The 23531-nt window shown below is 40.5% G+C and overlaps 2 protein-coding genes across 5 annotated transcripts in view; both read right to left on the bottom strand.

The window, feature by feature from the left end:
• Window positions 1–7893, bottom strand: part of pla2r1 (phospholipase A2 receptor 1) — a 79993-nt gene extending 72100 nt beyond the window's left edge. For all 3 annotated transcript variants that reach the window (XM_061974603.2, XM_061974604.2, XM_061974605.2), the window contains exons 1-3: window positions 7509–7893; window positions 5053–5433; window positions 4808–4981 (exon numbers count right to left, since the gene is read on the bottom strand). In XM_061974603.2, coding sequence (XP_061830587.1) covers window positions 4808–4981; window positions 5053–5433; window positions 7509–7689 — 736 coding nt within the window. In that variant the 5' untranslated portion in view covers window positions 7690–7893. The remainder of the gene's footprint in view (window positions 1–4807; window positions 4982–5052; window positions 5434–7508) is intronic.
• A 2460-nt stretch (window positions 7894–10353) lies between these two features.
• The window catches only part of itgb6 (integrin, beta 6), a 70469-nt gene continuing 57291 nt past the window's right edge, over window positions 10354–23531 (bottom strand). The window contains exons 13-16 of one of the 2 annotated variants that reach the window (XM_061974606.1): window positions 20017–20111; window positions 17080–17193; window positions 15407–15573; window positions 10354–11367 (exon numbers count right to left, since the gene is read on the bottom strand). In XM_061974606.1, the coding sequence (XP_061830590.1) occupies window positions 11269–11367; window positions 15407–15573; window positions 17080–17193; window positions 20017–20111 (475 nt within the window). In that variant the 3' untranslated portion in view covers window positions 10354–11268. The remainder of the gene's footprint in view (window positions 11368–15406; window positions 15574–17079; window positions 17194–20016; window positions 20112–23531) is intronic. The other variant, XM_061974607.1, reaches the window with a different exon arrangement.

Below are 23531 nucleotides of genomic sequence, written 5' to 3'. Positions count from 1 at the left end.
CTCATCCGTGGCTCACTAGTGCAACAACAACGCCCGAAATGTGTCCCGTGAAAAAAATGTCCGACCGGAACTCTCTAATAACTAAAGTTCCTTGGGTGAATAATGTCAACTCACTGCACCGGTATGTTTTAGTGCTTTCATGGTGAGTTTACTGACAGATATAAGTAAGAACTTTACACTACTTTATATTAGAAATGGCAACAGTGGAGGATGAATGTCACACAACAAGATAGAGAAAAAGAAGATTATCGACTACGGTGTCGCCACAGACTACAAAGGCGGATTTGCGCAATTTTTCAGGACTTATGCAGACCCCAAATACAGATCAGCAGGTACCAGAAGGTAAGAAAAGTTGCTTTTGCATAATATTGCGAAACAAAACGCCAGATAATATGTCTTACCTTATAGACACAGCATAATAATACTCCTATGTTGAAGCAAAGTACAATCCATCAAGCGGTGTGGCTTCATAGCTTACCAAAGTCCTACTAAAACATGTTGATAGATTTTTGAGCGCCGTGTGTAATGTTCTATATTTTCAATGGAACATATAACATATTGGTGTTGTTTACTTGAGTCATATTGCAGTCTACACGTATCTCTTATGTGTGACTGCCATCTACTGGTCACACTTATCATTTAACCATGTACCATATAAAATAGCTTTGAGGTCGGTAAGCACAACCAAAATGATTCCATACATTAGGCACACCTTCGAGTTTTGAGAAAATGAAAGGATTTTAAGTGCGCCTTATAGTCCGAAAAATATGGTAATCGTGAACTGTCAATGTATGTGGACTGCCTAAAATACAAATGTCATCTGTCGGATGACTTAAGGGGACGATTAAAACAAATTCAATTGATGCATTTTAGTGTCTGCGGTCTTGAGGTAGTAAGTACACATGTGTTTGTGTGTACTTAGTACTTCTACTGGGTAGAACGCATGTTAACTTACTTCTACTGGGTAGAACATATGTGAATTTACTACTTTTACTGGGTAGAACACATGTGAACTTACTACTTCTACTGGCTAGAACACAAGTATTTACTACTTTTACTGGGAAAAACACATGTGAACTTACTACTGCTACTGGGTAGATCATGTTTAATTATTACTTCGACTGGGTAAAACACAGGTGAACTTACTACTCTTACTGGGTAGAACACATGTAAACTTACTACCTCTACTGGTAGAACATATGTGAACTTACTACTTTTAGTGGGTAGAACATATGTGAACTTACTACTTTTACTGGGTAGAACACATGTGAACTTACTACTTCTACTGGGTAGAACACATGTGAACTTACTACTTCTACTGGGTAGAACGCATGTGTACTTACTTCTACTGGGTAGAACATATAAATAAATAAATAAATAAATGGGAAAACGCTTTTCTACCTTCAAGGTACTCAAAGCGCTTTGACAGTATTTCCACATTCACACACTGATGGCGGGAGCTGCCATGCAAGGCGCTAACCAGCAGCCATCAGGAGCAAGGGGTGAAGTGTCTTGCCCAAGGACACAACGGACGTGACTAGGATGACTTACTACTTCTACTAAGTAGAATGCATGTGAACTTACTACTTTTACTGGGTAGAACGCATGTGAACTTACTACTTTTACTGGGTAGAACACATGTGAGCATATTACTTCTACTGGGTAGAACACATGTGTACTTACTACTTCTACTGGGTAGAACACATGTGTACTTACTACTTCTACTGGGTAAAACACATGTCAACTTACTACTTTCACTGGATAGAACACATGTACTTACTACTTCGACTGGGTAAAACACAGGTGAACTTACTACTCTTACTGGGTCGAACACATGTAAACTTACTATCTCTACTGGTAGAACACGTATGAAATTACTACTGCCACTGGGTCGAACGCATGTAAACTTACTACTTTTACTGGGTAGAACATGTGTGAACTTATTACTTCTATTGGGTAGATCACATGTGTACTTACTACTTCTACTGGGTAAAACAGATGTGAACTTACTACTTTCACTGGATAGAAAACGTATACTTACTACTTCGACTGGGTAAAACACAGGTGAACTTACTACTCTTACTGGGTCGAACGCATGTAAACTTACTACTTTTACTGGGTAGAACATGTGTGAACTTATTACTTCTATTGGGTAGATCACATGTGTACTTACTACTTCTACTGGGTAAAACAGATGTGAACTTACTACTTTCACTGGATAGAAAACGTATACTTACTACTTCGACTGGGTAAAACACAGGTGAACTTACTACTCTTACTGGGTCGAACACATGTAAACTTACTACCTCTACTGGTAGAACACGTATGAAATTACTACTTCCACTGGGTAGAACACATGTAAACTTACTATACTGCCACTGGGTAGAACATTTGTGAACTTACTACTTTTACTGGGTGGAACACATGTGTACTTACTACTTCTACTGGGTAAAACACAGGTGAACTTACTACTCTTACTGGGTCGAACACATGTAAACTTACTACCTCTACTGGTAGAACACGTATGAAATTACTACTTCCACTGGGTTGAACACATGTAAACTTACTATACTTCCGCTGGGTAGAACATATGTGAACTTACTACTTTTACTGGGTAGAACACGTGTACTTACTACTTCGACTGGGTAAAACACAGGTGAACTTACTACTCTTACTGGGTCAAACACATGTAAACTTACTACCTCTACTGGTAGAACACGTATGAAATTACTACTTCCACTGGGTTGAACACATGTAAACTTACTATACTTCCGCTGGGTAGAACATATGTGAACTTACTACTTTTACTGGGTAGAACACGTGTACTTACTACTTCGACTGGGTAAAACACAGGTGAACTTACTACTCTTACTGGGTCGAACACATGTAAACTTACTACCTCTACTAGTAGAACACGTATAAAATTACTACTTCCACTGGGTAGAACACATGTAAACTTACTATACTGCCGCTGGGTAGAACATATGTGAACTTACTACTTTTACTGGGTAGAACACATGTACTTACTACTTCGACTGGGTAAAACACAGGTGAACTTACTACTCTTACTGGATCGAACACATGTAAACTTACTACCTCTACTGGTAGAACACGTATGAAATTACTACTTCCACGGGGTTGAACACATGTAAACTTACTATACTCCCGCTGGGTAGAACATATGTGAACTTACTACTTTTACTGGATAGAAAACGTATACTTACTACTTCGACTGGGTAAAACACAGGTGAACTTACTACTCTTACTGGGTCGAACACATGTAAACTTACTATCTCTACTGGTAGAACACGTATGAAATTACTACTTCCACTGGGTAGAATACATGTAAACTTACTATACTGCCACTGGGTAGAACATTTGTGAACTTACTACTTTTACTGGGTGGAACACATGTGTACTTACTACTTCTACTAGGTAAAACACATGTGAACTTACTACTTTTACTGGGTAGAACACGTGTACTTACTACTTCGACTGGGTAAAACACAGGTGAACTTACTACTCTTACTGGGTCGAATGCATGTAAACTTACTACTTTTACTGGGTAGAACACGTGTGAACTTATTACTACTATTGGGTAGATAACATGTGTACTTACTACTTCTACTGGGTAAAACAGATGTGAACTTACTACTTTCACTGGATAGAAAACGTATACTTACTACTTCGACTGGGTAAAACACAGGTGAACTTACTACTCTTACTGGGTCGAACACATGTAAACTTACTACCTCTACTGGTAGAACACGTATGAAATTACTACTTCCACTGGGTTGAACACATGTAAACTTACTATACTGCCACTGGGTAGAACATTTGTGTACTTACTACTTTTACTGGGTGGAACACATGTGTACTTACTACTTCTACTGGGTAAAACACATGTGAACTTACTACTTTCACTGGGTAGAACACGGGTACTTACTACTTCGACTGGGTAAAACACAGGTGAACTTACTACTCTTACTGGGTCGAACGCATGTAAACTTACTAAATTTTACTGGGTAGAACACGTGTGAACTTATTACTTCTATTGGGTAGATCACATGTGTACTTACTACTTCTACTGGGTAAAACAGATGTGAACTTACTACTTTCACTGGATAGAAAACGTATACTTACTACTCTTACTGGGTCAAACACATGTAAACTTATTACTTCTATTGGGTAGATCACATGTGTACTTACTACTTCTACTGGGTAAAACAGATGTGAACTTACTACTTTCACTGGATAGAAAACGTATACTTACTACTCTTACTGGGTCAAACAGATGTAAACTTACTACCTCTACTGGTAGAACACGTATGAAATTACTACTTCCACTGGGTTGAACACATGTAAACTTACTATACTTCCGCTGGGTAGAACATATGTGAACTTACTACTTTTACTGGATAGAACACGTGTACTTACTACTTCTACTGGGTAAAACACAGGTGAACTTACTACTCTTACTGGGTCGAACACATGTAAACTTACTACCTCTACTAGTAGAACACGTATGAAATTACTACTTCCACTGGGTAGAACACATGTAAACTTACTATACTGCCGCTGGGTAGAACACATGTGAACTTACTACTTTTACTGGGTAGAGCACATGTGAACTGACTACCTCTACTGGGGAAAACACATGTGTAGTTGAAGCACTGAGAAATGGCGACCGAGTAATGGACTGCGTAAACAGGAAGTGACGTAGGGCGACTGCACCTGTAGTTGGTAAATCCAGGTTCCACTGTGAAGTGTGTGAGAGTGTTGAGGACTACACGTGTGTGTTATTTACCATGCACCGGACAGAAACCCCACATTTCCGCCTCATCATATCGAGTGGTGGTGGAGCACCATGGGAGATGATCCTCGCGGCCTTCAGTCGTGCACTCAGAGTACCATTTGTTGTTGTACTTAAAGGGCAAGGCGCACGGCATGCCATGTGCATTTCCTAACAAAGTGTGGATCTCTGGAAACACACCATTAAATTGACATTATTCATTTGACATGATTCATTTGATTGGCGGTTCTTTGGTTTACCTTCATAGGGGTTGGAGCAAGGCCCCTCCCTCGGTGTGTTGTACCGTTTCCACTCATGATAAGAGTTCCTCTTCGCCACCACAGCGTTCCCAGTCACAGCCACCTTCCAGCGAGAAGCTCCGTACAGCATGTGTCCTCGACAGCGCCACCACAGCACAGGATGGGAGGTGTCACACTCGAACATGGCCAGAGGTTGCACGGCGTCCGACATGTTGAGGCCCAAGCACGTGCCGGTGCCCGAGTTGAAGAGGCGATGGTGCGAGACCCACTTCCACAGCATGCGGCGCGTGGGCCGCTGGCAGTCCCTCAGCACCAGGTTAGAACCTTCCACGGACACGCAGCGCTTTAGCAGGTCGCTCTCCAGGATGAACAGACCCTTCTCTGGAGAGGATTGGAGGAGCAGGGCAAGAAGACCAACACCTTCATAATATGTCATATGTGCAATATACACACTGCAAGTATATATATAATCTAGTAACAGACACCTTCATAACAATATGTAATATGTACAATATACACACTGCAAGTATATATATAATGTAGTAACATACACCTTCATAACAATATGTAATATGTACAATATACACACTGCAAGTATATATATAATGTAGTAACAGACAACTTCATAACAATATGTAATATGTACAATATACACACTGCAAGTATATATATAATGTAGTAACATACACCTTCATAACAATATGTAATATGTACAATATACACACTGCAAGTATATATATAATGTAGTAACAGACACCTTCATAACAATATGTAATATGTACAATATACACACTGCAAGTATATATATAATGTAGTAACAAACACCTTCATAACAATATGTAATATGTACAATATACACACTGCAAGTATATATATCATGTAGTAACAGACACCTTCATAACAATATGTAATATGTACAATATACACACTGCAAGTATATATATAATGTAGTAACAGACACCTTCATAACAATATGTAATATGTACAATATACACACTGCAAGTATATATATAATGTAGTAACAGACACCTTCATAACAATATGTAATATGCACAATATACACACTGCAAGTATATATATAATGTAGTAACAGACACCTTCATAACAATATGTAATATGTACAATATACACACTGCAAGTATATATATAATGTAGTAACAGACACCTTCATAACAATATGTAATATGTACAATATACACACTGCAAGTATATACATATAATGTAGTAACATACACCTTCATAACAATATGTAATATGTATAATATACACACTGCAAGTATATGTATAATGTAGTAACAGACACCTTCATAACAATATGTACAATATACACACTGCAAGTATATATATAATGTAGTAACAGACACCTTCATAATATGTAATATGTGCAATATACACACTGCAAGTATATATATAATGTAGTAACAGACACCTTCATAACAATATGTAATATGTACAATATACACACTGCAAGTATATATATAATGTAGTAACAGACACCTTCATAACAATATGTAATATGTGCAATATACACACTGCAAGTATATATATAATGTAGTAACAGACACCTTCATAACAATATGTAATATGTACAATATACACACTGCAAGTATATATATAATGTAGTAACAGACACCTTCATAATATGTAATATGTGCAATATACACACTGCAAGTATATATATAATGTAGTAACAGACACCTTCATAACAATATGTAATATGTACAATATACACACTGCGTGTATATATGTAATGTAGTAACAGACACCTTCATAACAATATGTAATATGTACAATATACACACTGCAAGTGTATATATAATGTAGTAACAGACACCTTCATAACAATATGTAATATGTACAATATACACACTGCAAGTATATATATAATGTAGTAACAGACACCTTCATAACAATATGTAATATGTACAACATACACACTGCAAGTATATATATAATGTAGTAACAGACACCTTCATAACAATATGTAATATGTATAATATACACACTGCAAGTATATATATATATATAATGTAGTAACAGACACCTTCATAACAATATGTAATATGTACAATATACACACTGCAAGTATATATATAATGTAGTAACAGACACCTTCATAACAATATGTAATATGTACAATATACACACTGCAAGTATATATATAATGTAGTAACAGACACCTTCATAACAATATGTAATATGTACAATATACACACTGCAAGTATATATATAATGTAGTAACAGACACCTTCATAACAATATGTAATATGTACAATATACACACTGCAAGTATATATATAATGTAGTAACAGACACCTTCATAACAATATGTAATATGTACAATATACACACTGCAAGTATATATATAATGTAGTAACAGACACCTTCATACTTACTGTAAACATACTAATCTTGCAGAAGATGAAGTGTACATGAATAAAACTGCACTGACTTACTGTAAAAGTGCAGAAGTAGTTGTGGCTGCAGGAGCTGCTGGTCCTCCTGGGCGTCACACAGACAGATGGGCAGCAGCAAGAAGATCAGACAAAAGTTCGCCATGCCGAGGAACAACTTTGAGAACATCTGCCAGGAGAACAACTTTGAGAACATCTGCCAGGAGAACAACTTTGAGAACATCTGCCAGGAGATCCAAATGTCGGAACATTCCGAGCCCGAGTCGGCTCCTCGTTTCCCTTTTCGCCAAAACTTAGTCGAGTTCCAGTACTTAGTCTGCTGAAACAATGAACTATCCAGCCGGGAAGATGTTTAGATGAACAACAACATGCCAACTTTATACATGCTAACGAGGTGCTAGCAGTGACTTAGTTAGCTTTAAACGCTCTTAGGATGGAAACCATGGTGATGCGTTCAAGGACTCCTCCCAAGTATGGGCCGTTTCAACTCTCAAAATTAAAACCTGTATTTCTTTCTGACTTCATACATTGAAGAACTCAAAATGTTTAATGGATCGTCTCGTATCTTTGCACATATAATTCTAAGGTGAAGATGAAGTGTTATTAGAAGGATAATACATCTTCTTCCGGTCAGCCGAGCTGGGGTGGCGGGGGCAGCAGCCTAAGCATGCTTCCCTCTCCCCAGCCACTTCGTCCAGCTCCTCCTAGGGGATCAAGAGGTGTTCCCCAGGCCAGCCGGGAGACATGGTCTTCCCAATGTGTTCTTGGTCTTCCCTGGAGCCTCCTACCGGTCAGACCTGTCCTCTCATGTGGCTTTACTTTGAGCTCCTACCGGATGACAGAGCTTCTCATCCTATCTCTAATATAATAATAATAATAATAATAATAATAATAATAATAATGATATTACTACTACTACTAATAATAATGGTAATGATGATAATAAAAATAATGAAAAATAATTTCCAATTTGAGTAACAGGGTACATTTGTGCCCTATATATATATATATATATATATATATATATTTGTGCCCTCAGCAGGATTTTATTTTTGGAGCGGTACCATAAATAAAATCCTGTATATATAATCCTGTATATATATATATATATATATATATATATATATATATATATATATATATATATATATATATATATATATATATATATATATACTAAAATTGGAAATTATTTTTCATTATTTTTATTATCACCATTATTATTATAAAAAAATATAAAAAAATCCTGCAGAGGGCACAAATATGTATATATATATATATATATATATATATATATATATATATATATATATATATATATATATATATATATATATATATATATATATATATATATTTGTGCCCTCAGCAGGATTTTATTTTATTTTTTTATAATAATAATGGTAATGATGATAATAAAAATAATGAAAAATAATTTCCAATTTGAGTGTATATATATATATATATATATATATATATATATTTGTGCCCTTGGCAGGATTTTATATATATATATATATATATATATATATATATATATATATATATATATATATACATATATATGCGTGTGTGGGTCTTTGTGTATATACAGTATGTACATGTGGAGAGATATATAGTTATATACATATACACACACACACACATATATATATATATATATATATATATATATGTATATGTATATATATATATATATATATATATATATATGTATGGAAGTGGAATAAATTAATTGAATTAAATTAATTAAACAGAAATACTTAAAGATGAGTCAAATAGATCATAATTGTGCCACATCATGACTTTTTATTTTCACCATTGAAGGCTCAGCCTTACTTTACAATCAAAGACATAATCATAAACATCACATTTACATTCATTGTTTTCAGTAGTTGACCACTCAAGGATTTCAGTGTTGTCTTTCTGCACGTTATTATTATTATTAATATTAATACTGCATCTAAACAGCAGCAAATCTTTCACAGGTTTGTCAAGACGTGTCCTAACCATCTCTGGACCAGTTCTAATGCAGTAGTACCAAACATGTCCGGTTTAGCCTTTGCCTCGTCCCTCGCTTAAAGCCTAAAGAAAAGGAGTTTCCTCCATGGGAAAGTCCAAAAAAGTCAGAGATGATGCAATATTATTATCTGCTGGTGGTCGTTTGAGCACACTGCAGCTAGTCCTGCATAGTCCCACTCCTTAATGCTTCAGTCGGACAGGAACGAGGCAAACATTCATCCAGACCATGGATCAGTGTGTCCTAGGAACATATGTACACACACACACACACACACACACACACACACACACACACACTAGGGTTGTCTCCATACCAATATTTTGGTACCGGTACCAAAATGTATTTCGATACTTTTCTAAATAAAAGGGACCACAAAAATGTCATTATTGTCTTTATTTTACCAAAAAATCTTAGTGTACATGAAACATATGTTTATTATTGTCATTTAGTCCTTAAATAAAATGTTGAACATACTAGACAACTTGTCTTTTAGTAGTAAGTAAACAAACAAAGACTCCTAATTAGTCTATGCAGTAACATATTGTGTCATTTATACACTTATTATTTTGTACACATTATTAAGGACAAGTGGTAAAAAATTAATTATTAATCTACTTGTTTATTTACTGTTAATATCTGCCTATTTTCTGTTTTAACATGTTCTATCTACACTTCTGTTAAAATGTAATAATCACTTATTCTTCTCTTCTTTGATACTTGACATTAGTTTTGGATGATACCACACATTTAGGTATGGATCTGATACCAAGTAGTTACAGGATCATACAATACAATATAATACCTAATAAAGCAATAATAATATGGTTAAAAAATACTGATGTAAAGGGTAGGTGTCGCCCTCTTTTCTGTTTTAACATGTTCTATCTACACTTCTGTTCAAATGTAATAATCACTTATTCTTCTCTTCTTTGATACTTGACATTAGTTTTGGATGATACCACACATTTAGGTATGGATGTGATACCAAGTAGTTACAGGATCATACATTGGTCATATTCAAAGTCCTCATGTGTCCAGGGACATATTTACTGACTTTATAAACATAATATGGATTTTTTTTAAATGAAAAATATTTTGTGACGATAAAAATATTGATGTGATCATAGTAGTATTGACTAGATATGCTCTTGTACTTGGTATCATTAGTGGATGTCAGGTGTAGTGTTTGTTTACATTGTGACGCCGGTGAGCTATTGTATCCTCCTACGGTGTGTAGTGAAGCATGTTTAGCGATTCCTCGTCCTCCAGTGATAATAGTACTTGTAAGAAACTCACTTTATTTGTCGCCATGGAGACCAGGATTAGTGATTTAGAAGTAGCTACAACATTGCCGACTGCGGGTGGATGTTAGCCGCTAGCTAGCTAGCTAGCCATGTCTTAAAGCAGCTCTTCCTGAGGGTGTTTCAGTGTTATAACTTCACCTTTATCTTGACTTTTTACACCAAAATGCATCCATTCTCCCTTTTCTGTCTACACACTGTGTCTGCTTGTAAGTACTCTGTGCGTGTGTGCTGCCCAACATGCTCCTCTGCTAGTAAAACCAGCAATGTCCGTTAAAAAATTTATGGGGAACTGGCACTTTTAAAACAGAGTATAGTACCGTTTTTGATACATTAGTACCGTGATACTATACTAGTACCGGTATACCATACAACCCTAGTACATACACACACACACACACACACACACACACACACACACACACACACACACACACATACAGTAAGTGCACTCGGTTGCATTGCCTTCAGCCAATCATCAATATCGATCCATGGTAATCATCTTGTCGCGCTCTCTGCTCTTGTAGGTAACATTTTTAAAGGTAGACGTTGAACTTTTGAACAGCGGGTTGGTGTCCTGGGTTCAAAGAGAAGAAGACACGGGGAAGTCATCATGATTGTTCGTGTGTGTGTGTGTGAGCAAACGCAAAAACTGGGTGTGGGTCCTGCTTTGGACATCATTTGTACACCTTTTAGACAAACCTTCACATGTTGCACAATGAGATGTAAGCATGGGATCAAGTCTACATTCATGTCACTTTCTGTCTGGAAATAACATGTTTTTTATGAGCATTTCTGTCATCTACTCGCAGCATTTCATGACTAATGTCCATTAATTAACATTCTTAATACATGACAATACAATAAGCAGACATCTGATTGAGGAGTCAGTGTATTTTACACTTTATGTTTGGTGTTGGAATTGTCCGACTAAGTCATACTTGCCAACCTTGAGACCTCCGATTTCGGGAGGTGGGGGGCGTGGTCGGGGGTGGGGCGGGGGCGTGGTTGGGGGCGTGGTTAATGAAATACTTGACTTTCAGTGAATTCTAGCAATATATATATTTTATTACATATATATATATATATATATATATATATATATATATATATATATATATATATATATATATATATATATATACATATATATATATATATATATATATATATATATAAATATATATATATAAATAAATAAAAGAAATACTTGAATTTCAGTGTTCATTTATTTACACATATACACACACACATAACACTCATCTACTCATTGTTGAGTTAAGGGTTGAACTGTCCATCCTTGTTCTATTCTCTGTCACTATTTCAGAACACACACATTATACAAATATACATTATGAAATCAATGAGAAAACGGGAGCTCTAATTTGGGAGTCTGAATCAGGATCAGAAGTTCCTATATAAACATTGCGCACTCACGTCGCCTTTTTGTATTGATTACTGCAGCTGTGCACTGGATTCATTCACAAATACAAACTACAACTCACAAACACTTTAGAGTTAGGCTCCACCATCAGAATGTGTACTTAAACTTATAAAGATCACATGGATATTATTCAGTGAGTTGATTCACCAAAACTAACCTGTTATACAGGAGGAAAAAGCACACAGGACGTTTCAATTGTTCACAGACTGGTCGCTCTCATCAGAATGACAAGACACTTCCGGTCTGCAGGTGATAGCATTCAATTGGGAAGAAACGCCCTACTGCCCCCTACTGACCAATGTGAATACTGATAAATGTGTAATGACAGCTCCAAAAACGAATTCAAACCACAAAATAAAATAAATAAATCAACACAAAAATGTGACACATTATGGGTGGGTCACATATGCATGTACAGTAGATGGCAGTATTGTCCTGTTTAAAAGTGTCACAACATTGCTGTTTACGGCAGACAAACTGCTTTACGGTAGACGAAAACTTGACTGCTGTTGTTGTGTGTTGTTACCGCGCTGGGAGGACGTTAATGAAACTGCCTAACAATAAACCCACATAAGAAACCAAGAACTCGACCTCGATCATTAGCTGTTTATATTATGGGAAAGCGGACGTGTGAACAGGCTGTTAACACGTCACTCAGGTCCGCATGGAGCTGGAGGGGGCGTGGCCTCCAGCTCCGCCTGAATTTCGGGAGATTTTCGGGAGAAAATTTGTCCCGGGAGGTTTTCGGGAGAGGCGCTGAATTTCGGGAGTCTCCCGGAAAATCCGGGAGGGTTGGCAAGTATGGACTAAGTGCCATGAGTGCGTGTGTTAGTGCAGGTGAGGTTTTTTTTAACGGATGTTTTATTGTGATTACGGCCGAATATAAACAGTTTTGCTCATAAAGATTTTCTGTGCGCAGAGCATGCATGAGAAGTGCGCACCTTTGAGGGAACGTTGGCTCCAACAAACAGGATGCATTGGTGTAATTGCTGCACTGCTGTCACAACAACAACAGCAGCAACAAAGCAGCAATGTTTAAATCATAAAGAAACCGTTCTAAAAATACTATTGCAAAAAACAAACATCAAGAGTGGAATTAAAGAAGAAACAATTGTGTAATGAGAACAAATGGAAATGTTGATGATAATAACACAAAGCTGACATGCAGGCTGTTTTACATCAGAACAATCTAAATGGGGCCTCGATTTACAAACTTCTCTATTTACAAACCTTCAGATGGAACCAAGTGTGTCTCTTTGTGCAAACACATTCAATTTGTGTCACGCCTGCAGGCAAAATGCAGGGCACAGCATTGAGCAGGAGGCGGAGCCCTCCAATCACTTGGTCAGTACACTACTTAGTCCCTACTTGGTACGTACACAACTTAGTCAGAACACTACTTAGTCAGTACACTACTTTGTCAGAACACTACTTTGTCAGAACACTACTAAGTCAGTACACTACTTAGTCAGTACCCTACTTAGTCAGTACTTAGTCATTACACTACTTAGTCAGTACTTAGTACGTACAGTACTTAGTCAGTACTTAGTCAGTACTTAGTCAGTACACTACTTTGTCAGAACACTACTTAATCAGCACACTACTTAGTCAGTACACTACCCTTGTTAGTCGGTACTTAGTCAGCATACTACACTACCTAGTCAGTACACTACTTAGTCGGTATACTACTTAGTCAGAACACTACTTAGTCAGTACTTAGTCAGTACCTTACACTGCTTAGTCAGTACTTAGTCAGTATATTACTTAGTCAGTACTTATTCAGCATACTACTTAGTCAGAACACTACTTAGTCAGAACACTACTTAGTCAGAACACTACTTAGTCAGTACACTACTTAGTCAGTATTGTCAGTATACTACTTAGCCAGAACACTACTTAGTCAGTACACTACTTTGTCAGAACACTACTTAGTCAGTACACTACTTTGTCAGAACACTACTTAGTCAGTGAGTGCCATCGATGTAGCCCTCACAAATAGTTTTGGGACTCATATTGAGTTAGCAAAATAGACAAAAATTGTCAGAAGGGTGAAAAAAGCACAGAAAAGACCCAGACTGAAGCGCTGAGCAGTGACTAGTGGTGTGGTGCAGTGACTAGTGGTGTAGTGCAGTGACTAGTGGTGTAGTACAGTGACCAGTGGTGTAGTGCAGTGACTAGTGGTGTGGTGCAGTGACTAGTGGTGTAGTGCAGTGACTAAGGGTTAGTGCAGTGACTAGTGGTGTAGTGCAGTGACTAAGGGTTAGTGCAGTGACTAGTGGTGTGGTGCAGTGACTAGTGGTGTAGTGCAGTGACTAAGGGTTAGTGCAGTGACTAGTGGTGTAATGCAGTGACCAGTGGTGTAGTGCAGTGACTAGTGGTGTAGTGCAGTGACTAGTGGTGTAGTGCAGTGACCAGTGGTGTAGTGCAGTGACTAGTGGTGTAGTGCAGTGACCAGTGGTGTAGTGAAGTGACTAGTGGTGTAGTGCAGTGACTAGTGGTGTAGTGCAGTGACTAGTGGTGTAGTGCAGTGACTAGTGGTGTAATGCAGTGACCAGTGGTGTAGTGCAGTGACTAGTGGTGTAGTGCAGTGACTGGTGGTGTAGTGCAGTGACTAGTGGTGTAGTGCAGTGACTAGTGGTGTAATGCAGTGACCAGTGGTGTAGTGCAGTGACTAGTGGTGTAGTGCAGTGACTAGTGGTGTAGTGCAGTGACTGGTGGTGTAGTGCAGTGACTAGTGGTGTAGTGCAGTGACTAGTGGTGTAGTGCAGTGACTGGTGGTGTAGTGCAGTGACTAGTGGTGTAGTGCAGTGACTAGTGGTGTAGTGCAGTGACTAGTGGTGCAGTGCAGTAACCAGTGGTGTGGTGCAGTGACTAGTGGTGTAGTGCAGTGACCAGTGGTGTGGTGCAGTGACTAGTGGTGTAGTGCAGTGACTAGTGGTGTAGTGCAGTGACTGGTGGTGTGGTGCAGTGACTAGTGGTGTAGTGCAACAACGCTGTGCCCTGCTTTTTGCCTGCAGGCGTGACACAAAATGTCAGAATGACAGGTCCAGTATCAGTCTCCATCTAAAAGTGCGTCCACAGAAGAGTTGGGGACTTCTAAGAGGGCTGCTGGGTAAATGGAGGTTCCACTGCACTGCTGTCGTGACAACAACAAGGTACTTCAGATTCTCACCGACTGCCACTTGGCATTTGCCCGCTCCGCCTCAAACTTGGCCACTTCTTTACGGTCGTGGACCGACACCAGAACTTTCCAGACGGCCAGCAGGATGAGTCCGATGCACACGATGGAGAGGGAGACCCCCAGGATGATCATGGGGATGTTGGGCTCCTCAGGACAACCTGCGGTACAAGTAGACTACTTTGTGTCATCAAATCACCTTCTCCACTGACGGACTGACTTACCATACGTGTGCGGGTCTACGACTGACGGACCGACTTACCGTACATGTGCGGGTCTACGACTGACGGACCGACTTACCGTACATGTGCGAGTCTACGACTGACGGACTGACGGACTGACGGACTGACGGACTGACTTACCGTACATGTGCGGGTCTACGACTGACGGACTGACGGACTGACGGACTGACTTACCGTACATGTGCGGGTCTACGACTGACGGACTGACGGACTGACGGACTGACGGACTGACGGACTGACTTACCGTACATGTGCGGGTCTACGACTGACGGACTGACGGACTGACGGACTGACTTACCGTACATGTGCGAGTCTACGACTGACGGACTGACGGACTGACAGACTGACGGACTGACGGACTGACTTACCGTACATGTGCGAGTCTACGACTGACGGACTGACGGACTGACAGACTGACGGACTGACGGACTGACTTACCGTACATGTGCGAGTCTACGACTGACGGACTGACGGACTGACGGACTGACGGACTGACGTACTGACGGACTGACGGACTGACGGATTGACTTACCGTACATGTGCGGGTCTACGACTGACGGACTGACTTACCATACATGTGCAGGTCTACGACTGACGGACTGACTTACTGTACATGTGCAGGTCTATGACTGACAGACTGACTTACCGTACATTTGTGCAGGTCTACGACTGATGGACTGACTTACCGTACATGTACAGGTCTACGACTGACGGACTGACTTACGGTACATGTGCGGGTCTACGACTGACGGACTGACTTACCGTACATGTGCGGGTCTACGACTGACGGACTGACTTACTGTACATGTGTGGGTCTACGACTGACGGACTGACTTACCGTACATGCGCGGGTCTTCGACTGACGGACTGACTCACCGTACATGTGGGGTCTACGACTGACGGACAGACGGACTGACTTACCGTACATGTGCAGGTCTACGATTGACGGACTGACGGACTGACTCACCGTACATGTGCGGGTCTACGACTGACAGACTGACTTACCATACACGTGCAGGTCTACGACTGACGGACTGACTTACCGTACATGTGCGGGTCTACAATTGACGGACTGACTTACCATACATGTGCGGGTCTACGACTGACGGACTGATGGAATGACTTACCGTACATGTGCAGGTCTACGACTGACGGACTGATGGAATGACTTACCGTACGTGTGCAGGTCTACGACTGACGGACTGACAGACTGACTTACCATACATGTGCGGGTGTACGACTGACGGACTGACTTACCGTACATGTGCAGGTCTACGACTGACGGACTGACTTACCGTACATGTGCAGGTCTACGACTGACGGACTGACGGAATGACTTACCGTACATGTGCAGGTCTACAACTGACGGACTGACAGACTGACTTACTGTACATGTGCAGGCCTACGACTAACGGACTGACTTACCGTACATGTGCAGGTTGTAGACCGTGGTCGTGTCGCTGGCTAGCACGCTAAAGGAGATCCAGCACTCGTTTTCAGACATCAGAGTGCACTGCATAGAGGGACTCTTGTCCACACCTAAAAAGTAGAAATATATCACCTTCACTCCCCACATTGTAATAACAATGTAAAAGGATAGCCAGTCTTGTGTTGTGCTGTCATTGGGATGTCTGTATCAAAGACTACAATCTGTAGTCCACCATTGTGTCCCACATCAAGGATCAGCTTGCATGTTGAAACAGATCTGGACTTTAAAGGAGACACGCTCCACGGCTCGTTCACACGCTGCATTGAAAGTCTGGTCAGGAACATGTCCGCCATTGTGCTGCATGGACACGCCCACTGTGGGAGGAGCCTACTTCAGGGTTCTGATCCACACGTCCTGGGGTCTAGACCAGACCTCACAAAACACTTACAAGTCCAAACTAAGGTTGTCCCCATACCAATATTTTGGAGCCAAAATATATTTGGATTCTTTTCGATACTTTTCTAAATAAAGGGCACCACAAAAGATGTCATTATTTTTTTTATTTGACCAAAAAATGAGAGTACATGAAACATATGTTTATTATTGTCATTTAGTCCTGAAATAAAATACTAGACAACTTGTCTTTTAGTAGTAAGTAAACAAACAAAGACTCCTAATTAGTCGTATGCAGTAACATATTGTGTCATTTATACACCTATTATTTTGTACACATTATGAGGGACAAACTGTAAAAATTGATTATTAATCTACTTGTTCATTTACTGTTAATATCTGCTTATTTTCTGTTTGAACATGTTCTATCTACACTTCTGTTAAAATGTCATAATCACTTATTCTTCTCTTCTTTGATACTTGACATTAGTTTTGGATGATACCACACATTTAGGTATGGATGTGATACCAAGTAGTTACAGGATCATACATTGGTCATATTCAAAGTCCTCATGTGTCCAGGGACATATTTACTGACTTTATAAACATAGTATGAATTTTTAAAAAAGGAAAAAGATTTTGTGATGATAAAAAATATCGATGTAATCATAGTAGTATCGGCTAGATACGCTCCTGTACTTGGTATCATTACAGTGGATGTCAGGTGTAGTGTTTGTTTACATTGTGACGCCGGTGAGCTATTGTATCCTCCTACGGTGTGTAGTGAAGCATGTTTAGCTATTCCTTGTCCTCCAGTGATAATGATACTTGTAATAAACATACTTTATTTGTCGCCATGGAGACGAGGATTAGTGATTTAGAAGCAGCTAAAACACTGCTTAGCTGCCAGCTAGCTAACTATATCTTAAAGCTGTCAAGACTTGGTCCGGGGTGTGTGCTTTTCCAGGATGCAACGGAAAGTTGGCTCGTGCGAGACGGGAATGAAGGTACATGATTTATTATTATCAAAAAAAAGGAATAAATGAAAGCGCGCACAGTGGCGGAGAATAAACTATAAAACCAAAAGACTATAGCAAAAAAGTACAAACAAAAAACACGCACAATGGCGGAGAACAAACTATGAAACCAAAAAGACTATAAATATGGAACAAAAACTTACTTGGCTTGGACAAAAGTAGTTGCTTGAGGAATTGACATGAAAAGAAGTATCAGGCATGAACAGAGCATAAATGTGTTGATGTCGTCAGGACGAACAACAGAAAATGAATGAACTTAAATACTATGGACATGATTAGTGAAAGCAGGTGCGTGACTCAAAACGTGAAACAGGTGCGTGACGTGACAGGTGAAAACTAATGGTTGCTATGGTGACAAACAAGAGTGCACAATGAGTCCAAACGTGGAACAGGTGAAACTAATTGGTAATCATGCAAACAAGACAAGGGAGTGAAAAGCCAGAAACTAAACAAAACATGACTTAGAATAAAACATGATTACACAGACATGACAAAAGCAGCTTTTCCTGAGGGTGTTTCAGTGTTATAACTTCACCTTTATCTTGACTTTTTACACCAAAATGCGTCCATTCTCCCTTTTCTGTCTACACACTGTGTCTGCTTGTAAGTACTCTGTGTGTGTGCGCTGCCCAACATGCTCCTCTGCTCGTGCCCGTTAAAAAGAAACTTTCCAAACAGAGTCTAGTACCGTTGTTGATTCATTAGTACCGCGATACTATACTAGTACCGGTATACCGTATAACCCTAGTACAAACATAATGAGCAACATTGAACTACAGTAGCGTAGTATGCCTAAGTGTTCATTAAAAACAAGGCAGAGGTTTTATTTAACATAAGTTGTTATTTTTTTCCATACGCTTTGATCCCTGCGGGTAATTTATGGATTTTTCTTCGCTGACGGCCAGAAAAACAAATAGTTTTCAATAAACACGAGCAAAAGCGCCAAAATGTGTGTTATTATTTGTGCTCCGGCGCCATCTTTTGGACGGGTTGGCTCAGTGCAGGCGCTGCTAGGTGAATGTGAGTTCCCGCAGTTTGAAGCTTTGAGCCGGAAATAGAAGTGCCATTCCGTTTTCTCGCCATCCATAGGTATGTATGTATGTATGTATGTATGTATGTATGTACATTTAAAAAAACATAACTCATTTTACAACATATATATCTGCGACTTACAGCATTGTGCGGCTAATTTATGGGAAATAAATGTTTTCTAAAATATAATGGGTGCGGCTTATATACATACCGGTGCGCTCAATAGCATGGAAAATATGGTAACAAGTATATTTAATTGAAACGTTACACAGTTTGAACAGTAACACTGTGTTTGAATATTTAAATAAGCATTTTGGCCTAAAATATTTCTATTTTTAAGTGGAAAACTTTGGACACCCCTGCCTCAATGCAGAATTCTCACAGGAATGAGGCACGTTGATATAATTAATGAACATGATTGAGAGAGTGCGACAACAACAACAACAACACAATCTTTAGTCAGAAATGCACCTGCTGTTGTGTTGATGTCAATTTTGGGGAGACTGCAGTTGACTTCACACATGTCAGCGTCGTCCTGGGCTTGAAGATGACACTCCACACACGTCCTGTGTGACACACAATAACACACACACATGTGTCACACTCACACACAATAACACACACTCTACACACGACCTGTGTGACATACAATAACACACACAGGTGCCATGAAGGACACACAATAACACACACACAGGTGTCATGAAGGACACACAATAACACACACACAGGTGTCATGAAGGACACACAATAACACACACACAGGTGTCATGAAGGACACACAATTGTGTGTGTGTGACTATAGACAAATGTCTCAGCAAGTTATCAAACGACAACAAAGAGACTTTGGAGGAGAGAAAATAACTTCACTTTGGTGTTGGGGGACATGACTTCTTCTCACCTGTCACCTGTCCCCTGTGTCACCTGTGTCACCTGTCACATGTCACCTGTCACCTGTAACCTGTGTCACCTGTCACCTGTAACCATGAGTCACCTGTCCCCTGCCACCTATGTCAGCTGTGTCACCTGTCACCTATGTCACCTATGTCACCTGGGTCACATAACACCTGTGTCACCTGTCACCTGTGTCACCTGGGTCACCTGTCACATAACACCTGTGTCACCTGCCACCTGTGTCACCTGTCACCTGTGTCACCTGTAACCTGTGTCACCTATAACCCGTGTCACCTGTCTCCTGTGTCACCTGACCCCTGCCACCTATGTCAGCTGTGTCACCTGTCCCATGTGACCTGTCACCTGTGTCACCTGTAACCTGTGTCACCTGTCACATGTCACCTGTCACCTGTGTCACCTGTCACATGTCACCTGTCACCTGTGTCACTTGTCACCTGTGTCACCTGTAACCTGTGTCACCTGTCTCCTGTCACTTGTCACCTGTCACCTGTGTCACTTGTCACCTGTGTCACCTGTAACCTGTAACCTGTGTCACCTGTAACCTGTGTCACCTGTCTCCTGTCACTTGTCACCTGTCACCTGTAACCTGTAACCTGTGTCACCTGTAACCCATGTCACCTGTCACTTGTCACCTGTGTCCTGTGTCACGTGCCACCTGTCACCTGTCACTTGTCACCTGTGTCACCTGTCACCTATGTCACCTATGTCACCTGGGTCACCTGTCACATAACACCTGTGTCACCTGCCACCTGTGTCACCTGTCACCTGTGTCACCTGTAACCTGTGTCACCTATAACCCGTGTCACCTGTCTCCTGTGTCACCTGACCCCTGCCACCTATGTCAGCTGTGTCACCTGTCCCATGTCACCTGTCACCTGTGTCACCTGTAACCTGTGTCACCTGTCACCTGTGTCACCTGTCACCTGTGTCACCTGTCACATGTCACCTGTCACCTGTGTCACTTGTCACCTGTGTCACCTGTAACCTGTGTCACCTGTAACCTGTGTCACCTGTCTCCTGTCACTTGTCACCTGTCACCTGTAACCTGTGTCACCTGTAACCCATGTCACCTGTCACTTGTCACCTGTAACCTGTGTCACCTGTAACCTGTGTCACCTGCCACCTGTCACCTGTAACCTGTAACCTGTCACTTGTAACCTGTCACCTGTGTCCTGTGTCACCTGTAACCTGTGTCACGTGCCACCTGTCACCTGTCACTTGTAACCTGTCACCTGTGTCACCTGTAACCTGTGTCACCTGTAAACCGTGTCACCTGTCTCCTGTCACTTGTCACCTGTAACCCGTGTCACCTGTCACCTGTCACTTGTAACCTGTCACCTGTAACCCGTGTTACCTGTCTTCTGTCACTTGTCACCTGTAACCTGTGTCACCTGTCACTAGTGTCATGTTCCTGTCACCTGTCACCTGCTGTGTCACCTGCTGTGTCAACTGTCACCTGACACCGGTCACCTTTCACCTGTCAAATGTGTCACCTGTCACCTGTGTCACCTGTCAGCTGTCACATGTTCCCAACAAAAGGTCAAGAGAGAGTGTGATGGAAGGTGAGAAGATCATGTGGAGAACAAAAGGTCAAGAGAGTGTAAAGTACAAACTTCTTGGACCAGACTAAGTACAAACTTTCTGGACCAGACTAAGTAGAAACTTCTTGGACCAGACTAAGTACAAACTTCTTGGACCAGACTAAGTACAAACTTCTTGGAACAGACTAAGTACAAACTTCTTGGACCAGACTAAGTAGAAACTTCTTGGACCAGACTAAGTACAAACTTTCTGGACCAGACTAAGTACAAACTTCTTGGACCAGACTAAGTACAAACTTTCTGGACCAGACTAAGTAGAAACTTCTTGGACCAGACTAAGTACAAACTTTCTGGACCAGACTAAGTAGAAACTTCTTGGACTAGACTAAGTACAAACTTTTTGGACCAGACTAAGTACAAACTTTCTGGACCAGACTAAGTACAAACTTTCTGGACCAGACTAAGTACAAACTTCTTGGACTAGACTAAGTACAAACTTTCTGCACCAGACTAAGTACAAACTACTTGCATGGTTGACAAAGTCCAGACTTTGGATCTTATTACGCTTTTGTGATACGGTTTTCAGGTGAGTTCTTTGTTCTTGTTCTTTTCAACAGCCACAATATCAAATATCCAACAATCCACCATCACTATCGTTCTCACTTGTGCTTCATACAAACTCTTCTTTGACATAAAACTTTAAAATGGCTCCTAAAACTCTGAATATATATATATATATATATATATATATATATATATATATATATATATATATATATATATATATATATATATATATATATATATATATATATATATATATATATATATTAGAGATGCGCGGTTTGCGGGCACAAACGCGGAGTCCGCGGATAATCCGCGGATCGGGCGGATGAAATTAAAAAAAATAAGATTTTATCCGCGCGCGGGTCGGGTCGGGCGGATTAATTAGATTTTTTTTTTTTTTTTTTTTTTTTGCGGGTGGCAGTTAAACCAATTGGTAAATATATATACATAGTTAAATGTTGTTACCCACATAGGAAAAACGAGCAGGCACCTGCAGCATATGCCACAACAGAAGAAAAAGAAAAGAAAAGAGATGGACACTTTTACAGAGCGGAGAAGGGACGCCTCGCCGGGGTCCGGGACCGAGGCCCCTTCCCCCGAGAGGGCCCCACCGGGAGCCGTAGCTGAGGCGATCCGCGAGAAGGGCCCGACGCACGTCCAGGGTCACCACCGCGCCCACCGCACCGACACCCCGCCTTCTCCGCCTTCGCCGCGGCCGGCGTCACGCGCAGCAGGTAAGCAGCTTACCTGCCCGCCACCCCCGTGGCCGGGGGCTCGTAACAGGGGTCACTCCGCGCGCTCCGCCCGCGCAGCTTACCTGCCCGCCACCCCTGTTGCCGGGGGCGCGTAACAGGGGTCACTCCGCGCGCAGTGCGCTCACGAAAGGGGTGGGGCTCACCCTGGTTTATATAGAGAGCAGGACGGTGGCCATGGAAGTCGGAACCCGCTAAGGAGTGTGTAACA

The sequence above is a fragment of the Nerophis lumbriciformis genome, linkage group LG15 (assembly GCF_033978685.3).
Source record: "Nerophis lumbriciformis linkage group LG15, RoL_Nlum_v2.1, whole genome shotgun sequence".
NCBI classification, from domain to species: Eukaryota; Metazoa; Chordata; class Actinopteri; order Syngnathiformes; family Syngnathidae; genus Nerophis; species Nerophis lumbriciformis.
This window is presented reverse-complemented; position numbering and strand designations above follow the sequence as displayed.